The sequence below is a fragment of the Podarcis bocagei genome (genome assembly GCF_964188305.1).
Source record: "Podarcis bocagei genome assembly, chromosome: 10".
In the NCBI taxonomy this organism is placed as follows: Eukaryota; Metazoa; Chordata; class Lepidosauria; order Squamata; family Lacertidae; genus Podarcis; species Podarcis bocagei.
The window spans coordinates 69,573,275-69,596,621 of NC_138135.1; the positions used below are offsets into that span (position 1 = coordinate 69,573,275).

At 42.3% G+C, this 23,347-nt stretch overlaps 1 protein-coding gene across 9 annotated transcripts in view; it reads right to left on the reverse strand.

Annotated features, from left to right (window-relative positions):
• Nucleotides 1-23,347, reverse strand: part of KIF21A (kinesin family member 21A) — a 96,583-nt gene that overhangs the window by 59,891 nt on the left and 13,345 nt on the right. For all 9 annotated transcript variants that reach the window (XM_081211403.1, XM_081211401.1, XM_081211400.1 and 6 more), the window contains exons 2-5: nucleotides 7,007-7,229; nucleotides 4,654-4,836; nucleotides 1,540-1,689; nucleotides 661-795 (exon numbers count right to left, since the gene is read on the reverse strand). In XM_081211403.1, the coding sequence (XP_081067529.1) occupies nucleotides 661-795; nucleotides 1,540-1,689; nucleotides 4,654-4,836; nucleotides 7,007-7,229 (691 nt within the window). The remainder of the gene's footprint in view (nucleotides 1-660; nucleotides 796-1,539; nucleotides 1,690-4,653; nucleotides 4,837-7,006; nucleotides 7,230-23,347) is intronic.

The following is a 23,347-nucleotide window of genomic DNA, read 5'->3' on the forward strand; positions in this document are numbered from 1 at the left end:
AATTTGATTTTAAGTGTAAATTATTTAAATATTATAAATGGAAGGATGGCAACGCTGTCTAAACGTAGGTGGACCTTTGAATTACTTAGGCCTCGTATCTTATTACTGCAATACTGCTGTTTCTTTCTTGTACCAACAGAATCCTTGAGAGGCCATGGGCTATATGGAAAGAGCCAATATGGCATACAAAATACAATATTGCATCTCCAGGAGAGCCAGTGTGGTGTAGTGGTTAAGAGCAGTAGATTTGTAATCTGGTGAACCGGGTTCGCGTCTCCGCTCCTCCACATGCAGCTGATGGGTGACCTTGGGCCAGTCACACTTCTTTGAAATCTCGAAGCTCCACTCACCTCACAGAGTGTTTGTTGTGGGGGAGGAAGGGAAAGAAGAATGTTAGCCGCTTTGAGACTCCTTCGGGTAGTGATAAAGCGGGATATCAAAGCCAAATTCTTCTTCCATACGAAAAGGGCAATGGTGGCATGAGCCACCATTCTAACATCACACTGCAACAATTCCCACACCAAGCAGTATAACTTAAGAAGGTGGACCAAGAAAATCAGTTTCGGCTATTACTCTAATACAAGATATTCCTCCAGGTACACACACATACACACTGCAGTGTTATTGATTTTTTCAAGACAAAAATAGCATAATACATACTGCATCAATTGGAGGGCAAACTCTCGTTTGACACAAGTGGACAGTGAAGATGGCATGTGAACGTGAGCTCTGAACATTCATCTGAGTGCTGGCAGTGGTTCGAGATAAAGCGCCCAGCTTCAAACATTGCATCATCTGTAAAAATGGTGGGGAAAAGGATATATGGCTGAAATTAAACCTACACACATACACTGGTCTTGAAAGACCTACATTGGCTCCCAGTACGTTTCCGAGCACAATTCAAAGTGCTGATGCTGACCTTTAAAGCCCTAAACGGCCTCGGTCCAGTATACCTGAAGGAGCGTCTCCACCCCCATCTTACAAATCAAAGATAGCAGCAATTATGCCTGCCTTTTATCTCTTTCACTTATGTGTGCGGGGGCCTAGAATGTAACCCCCGTGTAAGTGGGGAGTCACCTGTACTGTATTACTAAGCCTGTTCTTGGATAGTGTTAAGTTGTGGGTGAACATATCAGACGACACAGTGATTCTTCAAACAGCTCTTGTTTATGCACAGGCCAGAACAGAACTAAACTGAAGGGTTCAGTCAGTCTGCTTATATAGAGCTCCAGTACAACGTAACTGTAACAATTTTCTAAAACTATCCAATCACTGAACGTCACTTTTGATCCCTTATTTGCATAACTACTCTACAGTATCCCCCTGCTGGCCCAGGGTGAGAACTTCAGTACATAACAGATAGGGAAGAGGGAGGGCGAAATCATGCCTGCTGTCTTGAGCTCCTGAGTGGAAAGGAAGAATATCTATATCTGTATCTATGTTGAAAAATAGATACACACACACACACACACACACACACACACAGAGTAGTATGTTTTACAAAAGCCATCTCATTTTCATTGAGAATAAAAATATTACCTCAGATTCTGAATTTACAGTCCGTGTTGTGACCCCCACCGTGTATATTCCACCCGCTGAATCTTCGTGGATTTTTATGTTTGATTTTTTGTTCTTTGAATCCATGTCACGCGTTGTGTCGAAGAGATCAAGGACTTCTTCATTGTAAAGCTAATTTGAAAGAAGAAAAGAGGCCAACATCAGCAAGGAAAATATAATTAACACAAAATTCAAGATGTACTGTGGTTTGACCAAAATAATTAAGACACAGTTTTCCCTATCATGGCTGCTGGGTATAGTCATTCTCCAGAAACATGACTGGCCAACAATGACAAAGCTTACTAATGGAATTACAGAAAATAGTTCAGGACATTGTGAGCAGGAGAAGGATATGCTATGTTACAGCAGGCTGAGCAGTACTTAGAAAATGACACAGGCTTATATTTAAGTAAATCCTACACAGAATAGACCAACTGAAATCAATTAACGTAAGTTAGTCACATCCATTGACATCAGTGGGTCTACTCTGAGTAGCATTGACTACCACCCATAGCAAGTAAGGGGTGGGTGGGAGGGTGTTGGTGCCATAGCTCCTGCCCAAGTCTGGGGTATCATCACATTTGTCCCTCAAATTTCTTGAGCGTTTTGCTTATCTGCAAAAGGTTGCTTCTCAATGCAGAACAGGGAGCAAGTTGCACTATTCCACATTTCTCTCCATTTTTATTCTATAAGTGTCTCCCATCTCCAGTTTTCCCAGACTCACTCTGAAACAACTGGTAAAAGTTTGGTAGAGCCAAATTTCCAAAAAAATACAGGACCTATTAAGATACAGTAGTACCTCGGGTTAAGTACTTAATTCATTCCGGAGGTCTGTTCTTAACCTGAAACTGTTCTTAACCTGAAGCACCACTTTAGCTATGGGGCCTTCTGCTGTTGCTGCGCCGCCGGAGCACGATTTCTGTTTTCATCCTGAAGCAAAGTTCTTAACCTGAAGCACTATTTCTGGGTTAGCGGAGTCTGTAACCTGAAGCGTATGTAACCTGAAGCATATGTATCCTGAGGTACCACTGTATTACACTTGACCCACAGTAGTATTGGGGGTGAGGGGGCAGAGGTTTGCTTCCATGTTGCTCTCTCTACCTCTTACCTGAGAAATAACCAAATTGAACATGGGAAGCCACATTGATTTGAATGCAGGATAGTATCTGACCGTGAGAGCTAAACCCTCTTTAAGGGCAAGGGAGGAAACAACGTCAGAACAATATTGTGGTCACAATGAGGCACGGTAAAGGTAAAGGGACCCCTGACCACTAGGTCCAGTTGTGGACGACTCTGGGGTTGTGGCGCTCATCTTGCTTTACTGGCCGAGGGAGCCGGTGTACAGCTTCCGGGTCATGTGGCCAGCATGACTAATGCTTTCAGTGAGGAATCTTCAGTTCCTTTGCACTCTTGAAGCTTTCTATAAACACAGTATGCATGTTCCCCAGAGAACGGTGCAAGGATGCAAATGCTCTTCTGGGCCTTTGCATGGGAAATGAAGCAGGAGGAGAATTTCCATAACCACACACCGACTGCATAACGGAACAAGGTTCCTGGCCAATGTTTATTCGCTAACCCTCAGAGAGGCATTTAATGCAATCTTGTTCTGACTTTCAACAAGCAGATTGGCCATGCATGTTACATGCAGACCAGGACCTTCCACACAACGGAATGAGACACTTGAAAGATCACTTTGATTTTGGGATTCTTCCAATTAGCAGTTCTAAGGCAATATTGAAAACACGATTCAGCAGGTTTTATACTGCATAATTAGCTGGCACCAGTTTAATCTGTCAATGCAATGAAAAGTATCTAAAAACTGAAAGCTTGGATATATTTAGTGTTTTATGGTGAAAGAGGATATTGTTTTACAGATACGTGGTTCCTAGAAGTAAAGAGATTGCATCACTCATTATATCATCTAACTAGCACTTAAACTTGTCAGACCTGTTAGCTACTGATAGGGACACAACTTCATCTTCTTCCTTTTTTGCCCATATTTCTATGAAGAGTGCCTCTTTTTTTAAAAAAAAAAAAATTGGCAGCACTGTAAATGCTTTTTTAAATGAAAAAAAGTTAAGCACTCCTCCAAGGCTTGTTTTTCTGGACAAAGTGATTTGCACCTCTCTTTCTGTATTTTAAAATATATCACAGAAACACTTTATGACAGACGTTTTTGTTAAAATACATAGAATCTATTTTTGGAAATAGTAAGTATAAACATTCTATAATTATCAGCTGAAGATGCACTGGAAGTCCAAAGTCACTAAAAATGGCTTTGTTTTGCTTACAAACTATCAGGACCCGGGGGGGGGGGGGAGCAACTGTTTAACTATCAAAGAGTTCGGAAAACAAAGTCCAAATTAAGGGGAACTAAGGGGCTGCCTTTATACTGTGCAGTTTGCGATTTGTTCCTCTGGACAAATATTAGCCAGAAAGCTTAAATCCAGTGCCCTTAGGTCAAGAGCAACAGGTATAGACTAGTCCAACTCCATAATGTATTTGGTTAATATTCTGGCAGAAATGCCAACAGCAGTCCAGCGATAATTACCTGCGTCGGAATTCAAGCACCTGTAACTTGGTTACCCTGCTGTTGCTAAACCCTAACTCAGAAGGGCATTTTAAAAATAACTCCCATTAGAACTGCAAATGTAAAAGTGGCAAACACAGTTCATTGGCCTCATTCAACAACACCAAGCATCTTACTGACCTCAATTAATAAAACATGTTTCCTAAGCTTTGAATCAGGCGTCATAAATCATCTGAGCTTTAGTGAAAAGGGCAAAACGTCCTCTCTCTCCACCCTAGTGTGGGTGTTAAATAGTTTGCAACACGATGTTCCAAAACATAGATTTCTAACGTAAGATAAGCAAATCTCAACTTCCCTGCCATTCTTCCTGCCTAAATTACATAATAAACAATAATAAACATATTGCCACAATTCACTCCATTGGGTTTTCTGCAATATTTAAATTGTATGTTGACAAAACAGATTTAAAATTTACCTCCTTGCCAATCAAAATTGAATATGTTGTGATTAGGATGCCCCAATATCTTTGCTACATGGGGGAAATAATTATTACTGTGAAAGCTTACCTCTAAGAACTGAGCATTCACTTTAAATTCTGGAGGTGGAACCCCTTGTTGAATAGCTGCATGCGTTTTTCCTTCAATACATTTATACAGGTGTTTTACAGCTCGTGGTATAATGCCCTGTTCCTCTTCCATTATGTTAACATCAAATCCGGTCCCCATTGTGTATGTTTTACCGGCTCCTGTCTAAATTTAAAAGACCAAACAGCATTAATATGCAACTAAATAATGTTTATTATATACATCTTAACCTAGGGTCAAATAACACGAAAAACACTCTATTGCTGATCAAAAAGACTTCTGACTCCAGCAGCTCACTTTACAACTTTCTAGGTTGTCTCAAGAAAAAAGTAAGATCTCTACAGCACTTGGATGGCATAAAAATATCTGGACTGCAGAAATGCATAGTGAATGGAGATGAGGATCTAAACCACCACCGCCTGCCCCCCAGGAAACAAGGGGTGATATTCCAGGAGTCCTGCTAGCTGAAGCAGGATTAGACTCGCTTCCTATCCATAAAACACATTTTCCAATGTTTTGCAGTGGTTAAAAAGAAAAAGGAAAACTGGGTTATTAGGTAGATTATGTCATGCTAAACTTAAAATGAAGAAAAGGGTGTGTTAAGTAACATACTGCAGGAAGATAATGCTCTAAGAAGGCAGCCACCCACTGGAACTCCAAACTCACCTTCTCCTCATTCTAGTAGTCTATCAGGTGTCAAAGCATCAGGATCAAACAAAAGAACAACACAGTTGCTTAGGCAACATGTGGCTGCCTGCCCGCCCTACACTAGCAGTTCCCAAGCAGTACTGGAACCAAAACACTGGGAACTAATTTAAAACCCCTGGGAGGAAAACTCATAACTTGTTTTTGTTTTATTATGTATTTTGAGCTCTCGTTTTGTACTGAACCGCCCTGTGGTCTTCAGATAAAGGGTGGTATACACATTTAATTAATGACAAATGTGTATCTGCCTGGTCAGTGCCTGGATGTTTAGGAGACTGCCGGGAAGAAATGATAAAAAGAACACAACTTGATATCCCAATGTTGATAGTAGAGATAACCATCAGTCAAGTCATTTGAGCAGGAGTGGCTAACTTGTGGCAACTCCAGATACTAAAATGCTCTCAGAATCCCTGGCTATATTGAAACAGCGTTTATGCCAAATGGGGAGAGGAGGGACAAAAGTGAAGAGGAAAGTCCAATCTGAGCTGGACACATCCTCTTTTGAACAAACCTATTAGAATTCAAGGCCACTGTAATTCAAGCTGAAGGATTGCACTTCTGAGCACCTTCTGCCTCAAATGTACTGCTCTGCACCTGTTTAAAAATACACCACCGTTTTAATATACCCAAAAATGAGCCTTGAAATCTTGATAATTTTCCCATGTTGAAATCTACTTGTTTTCACCTCTACTAAAAGGTGAAATTCAAGCATACCTGCTTGAATTATTACAAATACTCCTTATGAGCAGCTTTATTATTTTTTTTAAATCAGAACATTGTTTGGATTCTGTCAGGGAACTGCCATCAGCTTAGAGGCGAGGAATAGAAGGGCTGTTGTGTTACAGGGAGCCTCCGAAAATCTTGCGAAGCAGTTCCTCTTCCGGGGAGGAGGAAAGCCCCACCTCTAGTGGGGAAGAGGTGCAAGGACCAGAGGATGTTTGTGGGAGCCTTAACACCGCTCCTGGGCAAGGCGGACAGGAGGGAAACACGCCCTTGCCATCACCCACTCTGCGCAGTAGCCTAAGGTGCAAAGAGGGAAGGGGAAGGTTGGGGGAAGTCCAAAAAAAAAGACCACTCCCGGATTCTGCTAGCGATTGAGCCAGACATGAGCTTCGGGGCTCTTCACTGTAAATAAAGGTAAAGGTAAAGGGACCCCTGACCATTAGGTCCAGTTGTGGCCGACTCTGGGGTTGCGGCGCTCATTTCACTTTACTGGCCGAGGGAGCCGGCGTACAGCTTCCGGGTCATGTGGCCAGCATGACTAAGCTGCTTCTAGTGAACCAGAGTAGTGCACGGAAAAGCAGTTTACCTTCCCGCCGGAGCGGTACCTGTTTATCTACTTGCACTTTGATGTGCTTTCGAACTGCTAGGTTGGCAGGAGCAGGGACCGAGCAACGGGAGCTCACCCCGTCGCGGGGTTTCGAACTGCCGACCTTCTGATCAGCAAGTCCTAGGCTCTGTGGTTTAACCCACAGCACCACCCGCGTCACTGTAAATAGTTTGCGCCAAAATAAAACCTGTAAAATATGGGTTTGGAGTCCTGCCTGCTGACTCTCGAGCAGCCGCAACAGCCATCTGACAGATTCTCTGAAAAGCAAACAATTAATTTTGAAACGTTCGTAAAGTTTACCTGCCCATAAGCAAACACGGTAGCATTGTATCCTTCAAAGCAGCCTTCAATCAGTTTTTCTATGCACTCTATATAGATTTCTTCTTGCTGGGATTCAATATCAAATACATAATCAAAGGTGAAGGCTTTATCTTTTCCCAGGAACACTTGAGGTTCTCCAGGTGTGACAGATGTGCAGATATGGCATCCTTCAATCTTTTCTTTGGCTAGTTGAGGTCTGATTCTGGGGTGGGGGGCGGGGGTTGGAGAAGGAGGAGAAATAAAATGCCAAATATTACATCACTGGAACAGAACACAACTTAACGCTTCTTATTTCAAGAGTCCCCCAATAAATTTAAATCAGATATGCCCAAGAGGGACTGAAGTCGCGCAGAATACTCACTGCTCACCTGCAACAATGGAAAGAACTATCTACTTAACATTTAAGGACAAAAACAAACACCCTTTCTGCTGTACCAGTGGTACTCAAGTCTCCAAGGTGACTTTCTCCGTCTCAAGTTGGCCTGGTTCATAGGCGCCGACTCCATGGGGCTTGAGGGGGCTCGAGCCCCCTCAAAAATTTTTTTGGGGGGGCTCAGCCCCCCCAATAATCTCGGGCGGGCGCCCTTTCAGCAGAGCGCCGCCGCCGTCCCCCGCCTCCTCCTCACCTGCTCCTTCGCCAGCCAGCCAGCCGCGCGCCCTAATCGGAGGCACTGCCGGAAATCCCGACTGGCCACACCTCCCAGCCAGCCAATCGGCTGGCTGGGGGGCGTGGCTTGCCCTATTTAGGGCCGGAGCCACTTTATTTGCATATTCATGAGCTTATTTATTATTCATGAGCTTTCCCGGGGCCCCCCCAATATTTTTTCTAAGTCCGCGTCCCTGGCCTGGTTGTATTCTAAGATTACAGCCCCATTTACGTTTTCTCATGAGTAATCCCTATTGAACTCAGTGGGATTTCTGAGTGAACCGGCATATAACCGGTAATTAATAACTTACAAAAATCAGCCAAAGAAAGAAACCATGGCAGAACAGAGGACAATCAGGCCTAATATATCCACATTATTTTTGAACCGCAGGAGCCTGCCAAAGATAACAACATTGACTTGAATAGACCTACTGTGGTAACAAGAATAGAAGGGAGATTATTTCAATTTAATTTTAAAAGCCTTTGCCCCACGGCGGAGTAAAAACAAATTATTTTTGTTTGTTTTTTAAAACAAGTAGACCCCAGATGCTCAATAGTTTAAGAGGAGGTTATTCTAGCTTGGATTATATGGTGTAGCACTAAGATAACAAGGGCCTGTTTCATCTCCCAAGCAGCACAAAAACGACAACCTAGTTTTCTCATTATTTGTGAAAATCCTAACAGACGTTAACCCAAATATGAGCATAAGACTTTTCTTTCTTTCTTTCTTTCTTTCTTTTTTTTGCTACCATTTAGAAAGTTACTTGTTTCCACAAGAACCCAACTGGAATTCATGGTAACTTCTGGGCAAACAACTTGTCATACACAAGTACAGTGGTACCTTAGGTTAAGTACTTAATTCGTTCCAGAGGTCCGTACTTAACCTGAAACTGTTCTTAACCTGAAGCACCACTTTAGCTAATGGGGCCTTCCGCTGCCGCTGCGCCGCCAGAGCATGATTTCTGTTCTCGTCCTGAAGCAAAGTTCTTAACCTGAAGCACTATTTCTGGGTTAGCGGAGTCTGTAACCTGAAGCGTATGTAACCCGAGGTACCACTGTATGTTTTTTATTTAAGACACAACTTCAGTAGGCTATAATTCTGCTTAGGACTACCACGTGTGTGTGTGTGTGTGTGTGTGTGTGTGTGTGTGTGTGTGTAACCATGCTTTCACTCAAAAATTTCAGCTCCCAGTGGCTCCTTTTTGTGAAAAACTATTGGAAGTGACTTCATTGCGGAATTGAGAGAAGATGGCGGCTGCCAGCAGCGAAAAGATTTTGGGATTGATTCAGCAGAAATACCAGAGTGTGAGGGGATGCTGCCTGGACAGAGGGGTATCATACACATAAAATCCACACAGAAACACATCATTTTACTTCAACTCGCTTGTGGAAACAACTCAGAGGCCGTGAAAGAAGGAAAACAACAGGAAGATTTAAAGGAACTATTAGAAATGACTATCAAAAGCAGCAGAGATGTGAGATGATCAGAGCCCCCCTGAACTTGAAGCATGGGAAGTACCAACAAAAAATTTATAATTTGGCAGAATATTTGGATTAATTGATATGTATATGTATAATTTGGAATATTTAATGTGATTTGATTGGATTGTTGAAATGGGAAACCTAATAAAAATGTTTGTTTGTTTTTTAAAAAAGGAAGTGACTTCATTGCATGCATTTGCCTTCAATATGTGGTTTGAAACTTGCCACCACCATTTCAAAATCTGATACAAGCTAGGTGGTTTGTATCTATAATATAATGAATCAAATGCCAATCGCAAAAGGAAAAGAAATTATTCTGAATTTACCTAAGATTGAATGTAAAACAGCACATTTAAAGAAGTCTGGGGTTTCACCCACCAAGCAGAAGTTTTAGCTCAGTTGCTAGATCATAAGACTCTTCATATCAAGGTCACGAGTTCGAGCTCTATGTTGGGTAAAAGATTCCTGCATTGCAGGCGGTTAGACTAGATGACATTCGTGGTCCCTCTTCCAACTCTACAATTCTATGGTTCTATGAACTTGGACTTCTCCAGAACTGTAAACATAGACTGTGCAGCTGCAGTGATCGATGACAGACTGTGAATTCAGCTTCTTTGTGTCTGGTAATGAATTACATTTTTCTATCAATAACTGGAAATCTGAAAGCATCTAGGAGCAATCCTACATTGGGAGTTAGAACAATATAATGCAGTTCCCTTTCCCTTAATTTTACCCCCAAATTTTACACACAAATGGCAGAAAGCGTGCAGATGATCCAACAATAAAAGCTTCACAACTACAAGGTATCATACCACACATCATGACAGCCCATACAATAGTTTATTTATAATACTATTGTCAATTTAATCCCTTTCCAAGTAGACAAAGTTAGCACATGTCCTGAGCAAAACCTGCAGTACATGATGAAACTGGAAGAACCATTTATGACTATTCTTAAGGGAACAATAGTTTTTATTTTTAAAAAACCAAAGCACGCTCCGACAACCTGTCCAGTAGGGAAACAAATTTACAATACGGAAGTCTACTGTGCCAATATAAACATTCATGTAATCTTATAGTGCAAGTTATTTCTCCCTTCTACAAGTCTACTCTACAAAACATCTCTTGTGATTTATGCCAGTATTAACTTGGGAGAGGCAAAATGTTTCAAGAATTGCCGTTAGAAAAATCTCAAGTCCAAGATCCTTATTCTGTCATCCGTCCACTTGTAGACGGAGCTTGCTATCAGCTTGCTATATGTGAACTAACAGTTGCATAAATGAGCCAAAGGGTGGTCTTTTAGGCATTCTTCCATCCTCATGATTGCTAATAATCTATTAGTAGTTCTCACACCATAGGAAGAACATTTAGAATGACTCAGTGACACCAGAGGAGTGATTCGGTCACAATCAATCAGGTTCTGAATCTGACTGTTTGGGGTTCAGTCCCCAATGTGGTGCCCATGGGCTCCATGTAGACATACATACATACATACATACATACACTTGATACCTGCCAAGATCCCCACTGCTCCTATTTAAAGGAAATATGGAGGAGTAGGAGTAGGGGGAGGAATAATAGTAGTAGTAGTATATTCTGTCTTTTTTGTTGTATTCCTCCCTTGGGTGGCATTGTGTGGGAGCGCAGTGTCTTCAAAATACTGAAGTTTATCTTGCAATATGGTTTTATTTTTGCTCCTTTTAACATTGTTTATTGTTATTGTCATTGTATGTATATCCAGTCATTGTTTTGACTGCTCTGGCAAATTGCAGCAGTCTGAACAGTGGAGTATAACTCTCCTAAATAAAGCAGGTCACATATTAGGTTCCCCTCTCCCTTTTAAACACAGTTAGGAAATAATAATTTAGGGTTCTCTTTTTTTAAAAAAAAATATCCCTAGTTGGTGGATTTTGATTTTTTTTTAAATGTGCTTCATTTGTATTGGATTGGATGAAAAGTAGAGGAAACATTTTGCAACACAGCAGGGCTTTTCTGCCTCTTCTTCTCACTTCTGTTCCTTGCACACACACATAATCTCAGTTTGCAGGTAGGAGACCCTCCAAGATGGGATGGGATGGGACACAGGGGGCAGTAGTTGGATGGGTGACACCTTATGTGGCTGAAAGTCTTGTGAAAAACTTCATGCAAACACCTTTGGTGGTTCTCTCTCTCCTGCTTTCATTGTGATTAAGTTTTGCTTGTTGCTTTTTGTTGTTTTTTCAATGGCTTTTACATTGTGTTACCTCTCAGAGAATGTTTGTTACTGGGTGGCATACTAAGGGTTAAGAGGTATGAAGGAAGCCTGGGGGGAAGGAGGGGGTTGTTTTTGTTTTTAATTACCGTATTTCTTGCTCTATAAGACTCACTTTTTCCCTCCTAAAAAGTAAAGGGAAATGTGTGTGCGTCTTATGGAGCGAATGCAGGCTGCGCAGCTATCCCAGAAGCCAGAACAGCAAGAGGGATTGCTGCTTTCACTGCGCAGCGATCCCTCTTGCTGTTCTGGCTTCTGAGATTCAGAATGTTTTTTTTCTTGTTTTCCTCCTCCAAAAACTAGGTGCGTCCTGCAGTCTGGTGCGTCTTATAGAGCGAAAAATACGGTATACACACAAACCCTCATTTTTCCAGGTTGCTTTTCCAGGTCTTCACATCTCTACAAACACAATTTTAAAAGAAGTACAGTGGTACCTCGGGTTACATACGCATCAGGTTACATACGCATCAGGTTACATACGCATCAGGTTACATACGCTTCAGGTTACATACGCTTCAGGTTACAGACTCCACTAACCCAGAAATAGTGCTTCAGGTTAAGAACTTTGCTTCAGGATGAGAACAGAAATCGTGCTCCGGTGGCACAGCAGCAGCAGGAGGCCCCATTGGCTAAAGTGGTGCTTCAGGTTAAGAACAGTTTCAGGTTAAGAACGGACCTCCAGAACGAATTAACCCGAGGTACCACTGTACATATACTTTTAAAGACTGCAATCTACTTTGAGCTCCCCTTCCAAGCCAGAGGGGGGGGGGACACAATTTATTTTTAATAACATTTATATTGGCTAGTTCCTAGCAAAGCCATTAATTTCAGCAAGTTATACAGGGCCAAATAAACCAATTCCTAGACATTCTGTAATGGACCTAAGTTTGTTTTTTTGTTCTGTGAACTGCCCTGAGACCTCCGGGTATAGGGCGGTATATAAATTCAATTAATAATAACACCAACAACAATAATAAATAAGATTATCTACTTAAAAGAGCTATATTAAAAACCCAGGAACTGACAAGCTGTCACTTTTCTCTGGCAGATGAGAAAGAGGGGTAATAGTCATAATTTAATTAAAAGCAAAATATGGCACTGGAGTAATTGGATTGATCGAATGAATGAATCATTATTTGTGTCAGCCATCGGCCATAGCAATAAAACAATAATACAATATACAAAGAATAGAAATAAAAAGTCAGTTATATAAAATACATTTTAGGGTTTTGAATCAATAGTCAAATAGTGGATCTTATTCTGATTGCCCCAGCTAAAAACCTCGCAACCTTTGCTGTCACCGGAGTAATTGAATTTGTCTGGCAACAGTTCACATATGTCGCTGTCACGGTTTGGCTTGTCTTAATAAGATTTATTTTCTTAAATTAATTATCCTTTTCTGGACCTCTCCTCAGAACAAGCTTCTGTAGCCATTAAGTGAATTCACAAGGGCCAGGCTTATTCAACTGCGCCATAGTTTCAGAGGCAACCCATTTATATATGTTGATTTGGTTTTCTTGGACCTCTTGCCTTCATCACTGGGCAGTTGCTAACCTTAGCTGGAAGGATGTCAAGCTGCGCTCTTCTCCCCCTTTCCCCCAAAATAATCCTTTGGCCATTTTGTAATGGTCTGCCAGACAGCTCAGTACAGACGGCATCCCCTTGCTGCTTGACAGGGTCTTTTGTTTGCTTGCCAAGAAAAAAGCAAGGAGGTGAGGGGGGAGAGAGAGACTGAGTGTTGGCTGTCAAGTAAATAGATCTTCTCTAAGCAGGTACCCAACTTTCTCTTGGAAGCCGTACACAGCAGACATGCCACATGGAAAACGTATCCAGAATTTCCACGTAAATTCTTCCTATATCATTTCAACACATTGCTCACTTTAATGTGCTTCATTAGCTATGTCATAATAAATGTTTGGCTGCATAACAGTGCAATAACTGTAGCAGCAAAGCAATATAAAGAAGCTCATGGCAATTTAGAGACTACCACCCTTATATCTCTTGAAATTTTTCACTCACAATAAGCAATGTGAGAGTCAGGGAGGTGAACTCATGAAAGGCTGGGGATCTCATGTTTCTTATGTGAAAGTAGGATGCTTCAGTTTTTCACAAAAGTTTTCAAATAACTTTAGGGATGCCTTTCATAGTTCGGCTTTGAGATATAACGTGGTTGTGTTGTGTGTGGTTTTTTAAGGATTCCTCCCCACAAATGGAAATAGCACAGGGAAGGTAAAGAAAACATTTACTCTGCCCTATACCAAATTGTCTTGATCACCCCCATTTAACATCCACAATCCATTTCTAACATTTCATTTCATTTGTTTTTTGCCTTTTTGACTGTCATTTGGTGGGTCTGTCAATCAGCTTTTACAAATTGTTACATATTTAATACTGCAGGAGGGGGGGAAATCCTTTACAGTTTATTGTTTACTATGTCAAGTGAACAGAAGTTGCTCTGTTTTTAAACAGAAGGTAGGCTGTTCGCGCAAGGGCTGAAATGCTGCCATGAGCTGGTGAAATCTCACCATGAAGCAGGCAGAAAAATGTCAGGATCACAAAATAGCCCAGGCTGAAAATTACATGCTTGCTCATACTGTACTTGGAGCAGAGTTACGTTTTTGAACATTCCTGAATAGCAACCCTTGGTTCTGACTCCACTAAACATGTTACTCTCTGGAAGAGATGGGAGGAGCACACTCAGCTACAAGGGAAAGGAAAGAGGGGAGAGATAACAACCACATTGCTCTCCACTTCTGCAGTTTCTATTGACAGAGATTTACACTGGCTTGATATTAACTCCAGGATTTTCTTAAGGTCTTAATCACGTTTGTTTGTTTGTTTGTTTGTTTGTTTGTTTGTTTGCTTGCTTGCTTGTTTGTTTAAAAGTCCTATATCTGCTGAATGGGTTTATGTTTGTAAAGCTGTGTTATTTTCTTACATAGATACACCTGAACAAAATGGAAATACCTGGAGAGTTATTGAAAGGCATGCTTTGAGGAAGATAACCAACACTGGGACTCTCATACTGGAATTTCTGATATAGGGAATACTACAGCAATCACACAGATTTTTCAGAGGCTGCCACCAAAGCAAATATAGGATATTCCTTAAGTTTCTGAATGCTGAAGGCCATTTCACGTGTTACAATAAAGTGGGTAGACCAGATGCACACAAATGTTGCACTGCTATCACACTTGCGATGCATGCTCCTGCCCTGACTTTTGCAGGGCATCCCTGCGGGCTTGTTTTTGCACTTTACACAACTAATGTGTGCACTGCCCTCTCATTGCAATGTACAAAGCTGTCCTGAACCTTCATGAGGAGGGAATACTTGGGAAACAGAGGGTAGAATTAGGTTGAGCTTCTTTTCTTCTTTGATCCAGAGATTAAGATGTTGCTTTTAAAAGGGGGCATATATAAACGACATGTATAAAGATCCATCTGGAAATTTGATGCACCTTCAGGTATTACAAAATTAGTCCATCTAGCTCAGTATTGTCTACACCAGTGGTGAGACACCTCAAGCCTTCAGGTCCCTCTGGGGTTGGCCCACAAGGCCATTTCTGGTATAACTAGCCTCATCTTTCCTGCTTCTGCTGTCACATGACATTAGGCACAGGAAAGTTCCAGCCATGGAAGTTCAAAAAGATTTCAAGCCACAGCCATAAAGGAAGAATCAAGGTGAGTATGCCACTTGCTTCCTTTGATCTGTTGCCTCGCATGGCAAGAGAAAAAGCCACCAAATTCAGAAAGTGCTGAATTCAAGCTCCGACTGTGAAAGGAAGACTCTTGAAGTTTCAATCACCTGGCATCATATGACAGCAGGCGACTGACAGGTGGACAATTCCACCAACCTATCAAGTGACCCAGATCAGGTTGGTCTACGCCAATTGTCTACTGCTCTCCTGAGTTTCAGCCTGGGGTCCTTCCCAGTGTTACGTGGAGATTGTAGGGACTGACACTGGGATTTTCGGCTTGCAAAGCATTGCTTTACCTCTAAGCCAAGGTAAAGAGGACCTTTGGAAACATGAGGCCCACAGTCCTTCTTGGGCAATCTTCCAGGAGCCAAGTATCAAAACTGGGGAATGCCACAGGCAAAAGTGGGCCAAACTCCTGCCGCACCTAAATGTCAGACTTTACACACACACACACACACACACACACACACACACACACACACACCTCTATTCAAGTAAGCAAGCATGCATCATTATCACAGATCAGTAATTATAAGGCATAGAGCAATGGGACGCGGGTGGTGCTGTGGGTTAAACCACAGAGCCTAGGACTTGCCGAGCAAAAGGTTGGCGGTTCAAATCCCCGCGATGGGGTGAGCTCCCATTGCTTGGTCCCTGCTCCTGCCAACCTAGCAGTTCAAAAGCACGTCAAAGTGCAAGTAGATAAGTAGGTACCGCTCCGACGGGAAGGTAAACAGCGTTTCCGTGCGCTGCTCTGCTTCGCCAGAAGCGGCTTAGTCATGCTGGCCACATGACCCAGAAGGTGTACGCCGGCTCCCTCGGCCAGTAAAGCGAGATGAGCACCACAACCCCAGAGTCGGTCACGACTGGACCTAATGGTCAGGGGTCCCTTTACCTTTTTAAGGCATAGAGCAGGGCTTGGGAGAAGTGTGGTCTGGAACAGGGGCTTGGCTTGGAAAGGGCAGCATTTGACCTCAGGCTTGGAGGTATGAGGGTCATAGCTTGGAGCAAGACTGGGGAACCCTCAAGTCAATATTATATTGTCCAATTTCATAATATGCTCGAAATGAGGACTCAGCAGCACACCAACACACTCTCACTACCTTTCCTTTACAATTATGCATAGGGCAATTTTGAGCACCCATCACCACGCAATGACCTAAATGCATAGATTAGCCCTTCAGAGTTAGATACAAAGGGTATACGTTTATGTCTGTCAAAAGACACACCAGGCATGTTGAGGGGGATCCTAATTTCTAACCAATTTCATCTGTTCGTCTTACAGTGTTAAGTCACTTTGAGACGTTTTCATATAAAGCAGCTAAGAAATGCAGTAAACAACAAAATAATTTTGTCCATGCATGTTCAAGTTGTGCTGTACGAAATTCATACAACTGCTGAGGATTTAGCTGGTTATATTGCATAGCATGCTACAGTCAAATTTTTTTTTTTGCTTTGCATAATTTGTGGAACAATTCTCCCCTTATTCACACAGCTGCTGCCAGTCCATTTCTCTGCCAGTCTCTCATACAAAGTGGTAAACACCTGATCCTGGAGTCTCGCCTATCAGTTCAACGCCTTACTGCTGTTCCTTGGCAGCAGGAGTGGGAGAGAGTCTAGCTTTCTCAGGGTCAAAAACTCTTCTGTTAAATCAGTCCTTATTTAAGGGGGAGGAGGGGGACAGAGGAAGAATGAGAACAGTTCCAAATCATGCATTTCTCAGCTGCTGTATAAAAACCATTAAAAGCAAATTACTTCTGGCTTGGCTGTTTAACAGCAGTGCCCCTACAAGCACTAGGAAGGGGGAAAGACTTTCTAAAATGCAAGCTTAACTTCCTCAGCTGTGAGTTTATGTTCAAAGATAATGTGTCTGCCTAAATCAGTCTTCAAATAAGCAATAAAAATTGTTACTGCAATAAGTTGCACTACACGCGAGAACAATACAAGTTTTGAAGCTTTTCCCTCAACTCCCCAGCTCCCAAAAACCTTCAGCACTGAATTAAAGAATAAGAGCTCAATGGTCACAGTGGCAGCTATGTCATTCTGAAAGAGGTTGACACCCGGGTATTCAGCTCTTTTACCTTAATATATTGGTACAATTCAAAACGTCGCTGTAAACCATGGTTAAAGTTATTTCATGAATCAAGGCTGCTCATCTCATCCCCGTTCTCACAATCCCTCACTTAACATTATAGGAGGACCAGGGATTGCAGTTTGTATTCTTCCAACAGGGATCGTGTTTTTGTTTCCTCTCAGTATGAACGAAGAGGGTGCTATTCTCTAGAACATGAACATAGGAAGACTAAAGTAAAAAGGAAAGCAATTTGCTGTAACTCAGGGCCTGGAGAGGCAATTTGTTACAACTGCCAACCAAACCACTCTCAACAGCATCCTTGCTTGCCCCCAGCATCTGACATGAATGCTGAAAAACACGCCCACTTTTTTCTACTTCTCCATTTCAAGTGGTCCACCTGCTTCCTGCATCCCTGTGACAATCTCTATTTATTGCCATGTTTGTATGATGTCAACCTATAAGGTGCTTCCTACTGTGAAAGGACTCAGAGAGAGCTGCAACAATCGGTTAACACCTTCCTATTCAAAGGTAGCCCACTGACTGCACTAGGAGACAAAACAGGAGTACAAGGTCAACCTTGGGTCCCCAGATGTTGTTGGACTACAACTCCCATCATCCCTGACCACTGGTCCTGCTACCTAGGGATGATGGGAGTTGTAGTCCAACAACATCTGGGGACCCAAGGTTGAGAAAGGCTAGTCTAGCCTTTCTGTTTAGCCTGGAGAAGAGGAGGTTAAGGGGTGATATGATAGCCATGTTCAAATATATAAAAGGATGTCACATAGAGGAGGGAGAAAGGTTGTTTTCTGCTGCTCCAGAGAAGCGGACACGGAGCAATGGATCCAAACTACAAGAAAGAAGATTCCACCTAAACATTAGGAAGAACTTCCTGACAGTAAGAGCTGTTCGACAGTGGAATTTGCTGCCAAGGAGTGTGGTGGAGTCTCCTTCTTTGGAGGTCTTTAAGCAGAGGCTTGACAACCATATGTCAGGAGTGCTCTGATGGTGTTTCCTGCTTGGCAGGGGGTTGGACTCGATGGCCCTTGTGGTCTCTTCCAACTCTATGATTCTATGATTCTATGATTCTATGATTCTATGATTCTAGTCTATGGGACTGCTCATGACCTTATACTCCTGTTTTGTCTCCTAATGCAACATGCTAGATCAGTCAGTAGAGCATGAGACTCAATCTCAGAGTCATGGGTCCCAGCCCTACCTTGGGCAAAAATTCCTGCATTGCAGGGGGTTGGATTAGATGACTTGTGTGGTCTCTTCCTATTCTACAATTCTGATTCAAAAACAGAAGTTATATTAGTTCTCTGCCTGATCCTAGTTAATATTACATTATATAACAATGTTCAGTTTAGCCACTACATTTTAAGAATCTAAGAGAGAGCCATAAAGATGATCAAGATGTCAAATGCCATAAAGTAAGTGTGGTATGGGACGCAGGTGGCATTGTGGGTTAAACCACAGAGCCTAGGGCTTGCCGATCAGAAGGTTGGCAGTTCGAATCCCCGCAACGGGGTGAGCTCCCATTGCTTGGTCCCTGCCAACCTAGCAGTTCAAAAGCACCTCAAAGTGCAAGTAGATAAATAGGTACCGCTCCAGCGGGAAGGTAAACGGCGTTTCCGTGCGCTGCTCTGGTTCGCCAGAAGCGGCTTAGTCATGCTGGCCACATGACCCGGAAGCTGTACGCCGGCTCCCTCGGCCAATAAAGCAAGATGAGCGCCGCAACCCCAGAGTTGGCCATGACTGGACCTAATGGTCAGGGGTCCCTTTACCTTTTTAAGTGTGGTATAATGGTTAGAGTAGTCTTCCACAACACACTGTCCTCGAGATTTTTGAACTACTATCTCCCATTGCCCCTGAACTTTTGCAATGCTGGCTGGAACTAATGAGAATTGGAGCCTGGCAACATTTAGAGGGCACCAGGTGAAGAGCAGTGGTTTCAAATGCCAGATTAGGAATGGCGATGCCAGAGTTCAATCCCCACTCAGCCATGAAGGTCACTAGCCGCCTTGGGCTTAACCTCATTCTCTAAGCCTTCCCCACCTCACAGGGTTGTTCTGAGGATGAGGGAGCTAAACTTCAAGGGGGGGGAATGGAGGATATACAAATAATAATTAAAGTGCTGGTAATTAGTTCATGTTAATTGATATCAACCTTCCATGAACTATTTGACAGCAAGCAGTGATCCTCTCACATAGTTCTGGTGATCCACCGTTAAGCCCCAGCATGTCATCTGGCAAGACATCAGTGTAGAGTTTCCTTTCAAGTCCCTCTCCCATCATGTAAGCCCAGGAGGAGGGAAGCTTTCCCAGCAAGTAGGTGGATCCCAACATCTCCCACTCCAGTAGCCCATTTTGACATGTGGGTGGGGGTGCTTGCCTATCACCTGATGTCATTACATCAAGTGATAACTTCAAAGGGGCCAGCTAACAGGGGTTGCAAATCGACAAAGCTGGGTCTTCCCCAATGGCAAACTCCTTGGCAGTGTAGCCCCAAGGAGCTCTCTTTAAGCTCCCAAGAGTTCCTTTACAGGGGCATCCTTACCTGCCCCCTCATCACATATGTCAGGTGAGCAGCAGATGAGTAAGGTTTGGAGGGAAACTGCCTTGCAGACCAAATCAGGACCTGTGTCAGGCCAATTTAGGTCCCCCACCCTCAAAATAGACTAGTCCAATAGCTTTCAAACTTTCTAACTTGAGTAGACTCTTTCTACTCTCACCTATCTGCTGAGGGATGCCTGTATCTCTGCACCACATGCCTTTCTCTTACTTGAAAAGAGCATTGCGCTGCTGACTTACAATATGTACGTAATCCAAAACCCTTCTGAGCTTTGCCACTGGTTAATAAAACTTCACTCTCTGTTCTCTTCCTCTACAATACGTTTATCTGAAACAGAATGCCACCTTAACTGCTTTCATCCTAATTATCAAGCTTGTTATAATTCTAATCTGTCATCTGAAGTTTCTCTCAGTCACTCCCGTTTTTATTTTGTATCCTCTGTCTCATCTACAAATTTGTTAAGAATACTCAGTCATCCTATACTTAAAAGCCTTACGACCTAAGTCTATAATTTGATACTTGTATGGACAAGGCCGTGCAGCTGAGAGGAAAAAGGAAAGAACAAAGAGAAAAGGAGACTGAAATATTCATTTAGTGAACTTTAGAGCGATTCCTTAAGATGAGCCATGAAGAGTCACAAGCACATAAATGAAGTTTATAAAAATAAATAAAGAGAGGGTGACAACGAGAGTCTCCAGTACATGACCAGACAGCACTAAATTTATGTAGTCAATTGTGTGTAAGGAAATAAACCTTCTGTCTCTTTGGGATCAAAGAGGCAGGAAAGGATGGGAGAGTAATTTGATTCACTTTACATTTAAAGGTGAATTTACTAAATTTGCATTAAAAAAAAAATACCACCAAGAGCTACCTGACCGTCAGCTGCATCTTGCCAGGAGAAGGTAAGCGCCCATTGCTCCCCTACTATTCTTCATGCCCTGCAGAGGCACTGATTCTGCGGGGTCCTGCTTTGCAAGCAACTTCCCTGCAGAGTAGCACCCCACACCACAGGACCTATGTCTCTGCACAAGAGCTGAAGTGGAGGCACTGATCCTGCAGAATGCAGGGTGCTCACTTGCAGAGAAGCCATGGTTTTTAAAAAAAAATAATTAAAAAACCTAATGAGACATTAGCCTGCCCCTGAACTAATTTGGAACTGGATCCAGGGGAGGCTGGGTTGTCCCAAGATGGTGTAAGGTGGGTTAGCCTGACTGAGGCTCCTTGAATTGGAGCATGGGTTGGCAAAGCAAGGCCCGGGGGCTGGATCTAACCCAATCGCCTTCTCAATCTGGCCGGCGGACAGTCCGGGAATCAGTGTGTTTTTACGTGAGTAGAATGTGTCCTTTTATTTAAAATACATCTCTGGGTTATTTGCGGCGCCTGCCTGGTGATTTTACATGAGCAGAATGTGTGCTTTTATTTAAAATGCATCTCTGGGTTATTTGACATAGGAATTACCGTAATTTTTGCTCTATAAGACTCCTAAAAAATAAGGGGAAATGTGTGTGCGTCTTATGGAGCGAATGCAGGCTGCGCAGCTATCCCAGAAGCCAGAACAGCAAGAGGGATCGCTGCTTTCGCTGCGCAGCGATCCCTCTTGTTGTTCTGGCTTCTGAGATTCAGAATATTTTTTTTCTTGCTTTCCTCCTCCAAAAACTAGTTGCGCCTTATGGTCTGGTGCGCCTTATAGAGCGAAAAATACGGTAGTTCATTTTTTCTTTTCAAAATATAGTCCGGCCCCCCACAAGGTCTGAGGGACAGTGGACCGGCCCCCTGCTGAAAAAGTTTGCTGACCCCTGTTGGAGCCATGGGGAGGGGTATGGCCGTACACAGCTGCACTAGAAACCTCATCTCTCTCCACACTCTTCATCATAAAGCTGAGAGGCAGAAGAAAAAGCCTCACTTTTATTTTGAATTTAGTTTATTTATGTTTCTTTTCCACAGTGAAATAAGCCCAAAGTGGGTAACAAACATCTATTCACATAATTTAATGTTTTTTGGGGGAGGTGGGACACATTTGTTACAAAACCTGCAACACAAGACTAAAAACAACTCAGTCAACAAGAAGTCCCAGCAAAGGAAGAATGGATACAAAAACTTGCGGAATATGCAGAAATGGCAAAACTTGCTGGAAGAGTAAGAAATCAAGATAACAAACTTTTTATAAAGGAATGTAAATGGTTTATTGAATATTTACAGATGAATTGTAAATGGATAAGAATGCTGGCAGGATTACTGTAATAAACTGCAACTTCTTAAGTGTATATATTTAAAGAAGATGAATAAATGAGCAAATTAAGTTAATTTGGATATGCAGAAGATATTAAAAATAAATTTAAATAATTCATTTCCTTAAGAAAGAGGAAGAAAGTCAAATTTTGAAATGTCAAAATGATTGTAAAATCAGTGAAATGTATAAAACTGAAAAGTATAAATATATTTTTTAAAAAAATAAACAAAAAACAATTCAGTAAACATGAGCTACATTTAATGTTACAGTAAAATATAGTATTGACACATACCAAGTAAAATGCAAAGTCAAAATTAACAGGCCAAAACAAGCCCTACTGCTGCCACAGCTTAAATAAAGCTCAGAAGAGGTGGGGTCTTCTGACCAGATGAGGTGATTTACAGCCTGGTCCCTCATCTCTCCTTCAGTCAAGTCTGAAAGCCACAAAAAGTAGGGGTGGGGGGAGGCATTGATGGTAAGTAGTCTTCCCCAGCTGCTAGTGCTGATTTTACTGCACTGCTTTGAATCAAGGGCCCAGGACAAAGCAGAACCAGAAGTCTCCTCCATTGGCCTAAAGGAAAGGATAACTTGCTAACATATAAAGAACAATGAAACCATCTGTTCGCGAATGCCAATGTATATCATTTATACAGCTACAGTTTTATAATTCGGAACGGACAAGAAAGAGTTAAACCGAAGATTCATCTCTGTGTTTTCCAGCCCAGTATTTCCAAAGTAAATTGATTGATGGTAAAGAAGACTTAGCCCTCACATATCAGTTGCAAGAGTTCAGCGAACACAAATTCGCTTCGACCACGCTTACCCATCAGCGGTATTAAAATTGATCCTGATGGATAGGCTTCCTAATTGAGTCAGACATAAATGCAAATGGCGTCCCATCCAGTATGGAATAGACAGGTGGCTCACCCCCTTCCTCATCACCCAATGTCTAAGACGAACAAACAGCAACATTTGTGTAAAAGCTTCTTTATGTCCAAATAAGGGGAATCTGGGTGGGGGCGGTTGCAGCTGTTCCTTTGTTCATACCACATGCAATGATTCCTCCGGGGCACCTTAATCTATGGATAAAATGAGGTATAATCACACTTAACACATGTTATTCGAAAACCCAACCACATTTCTGTGAATCCCGAAATGTGCTCTTGGTCCAAAATATAGCAACTGAATAATAATAATAATAAATCCCCCTCCATTGTTCTCAGATATTATTTTTAGCCTCCCCCCCAGTTAAACACATTTCCTCAAGAAAGAGCCTGAGATCTTATTGTTCAAGAGGCATAAAACAAATAAAGTAGAATTTTGTTTCCATTTACCTTCACATCAACTGGGGGGGGGGGGGAATGTCAA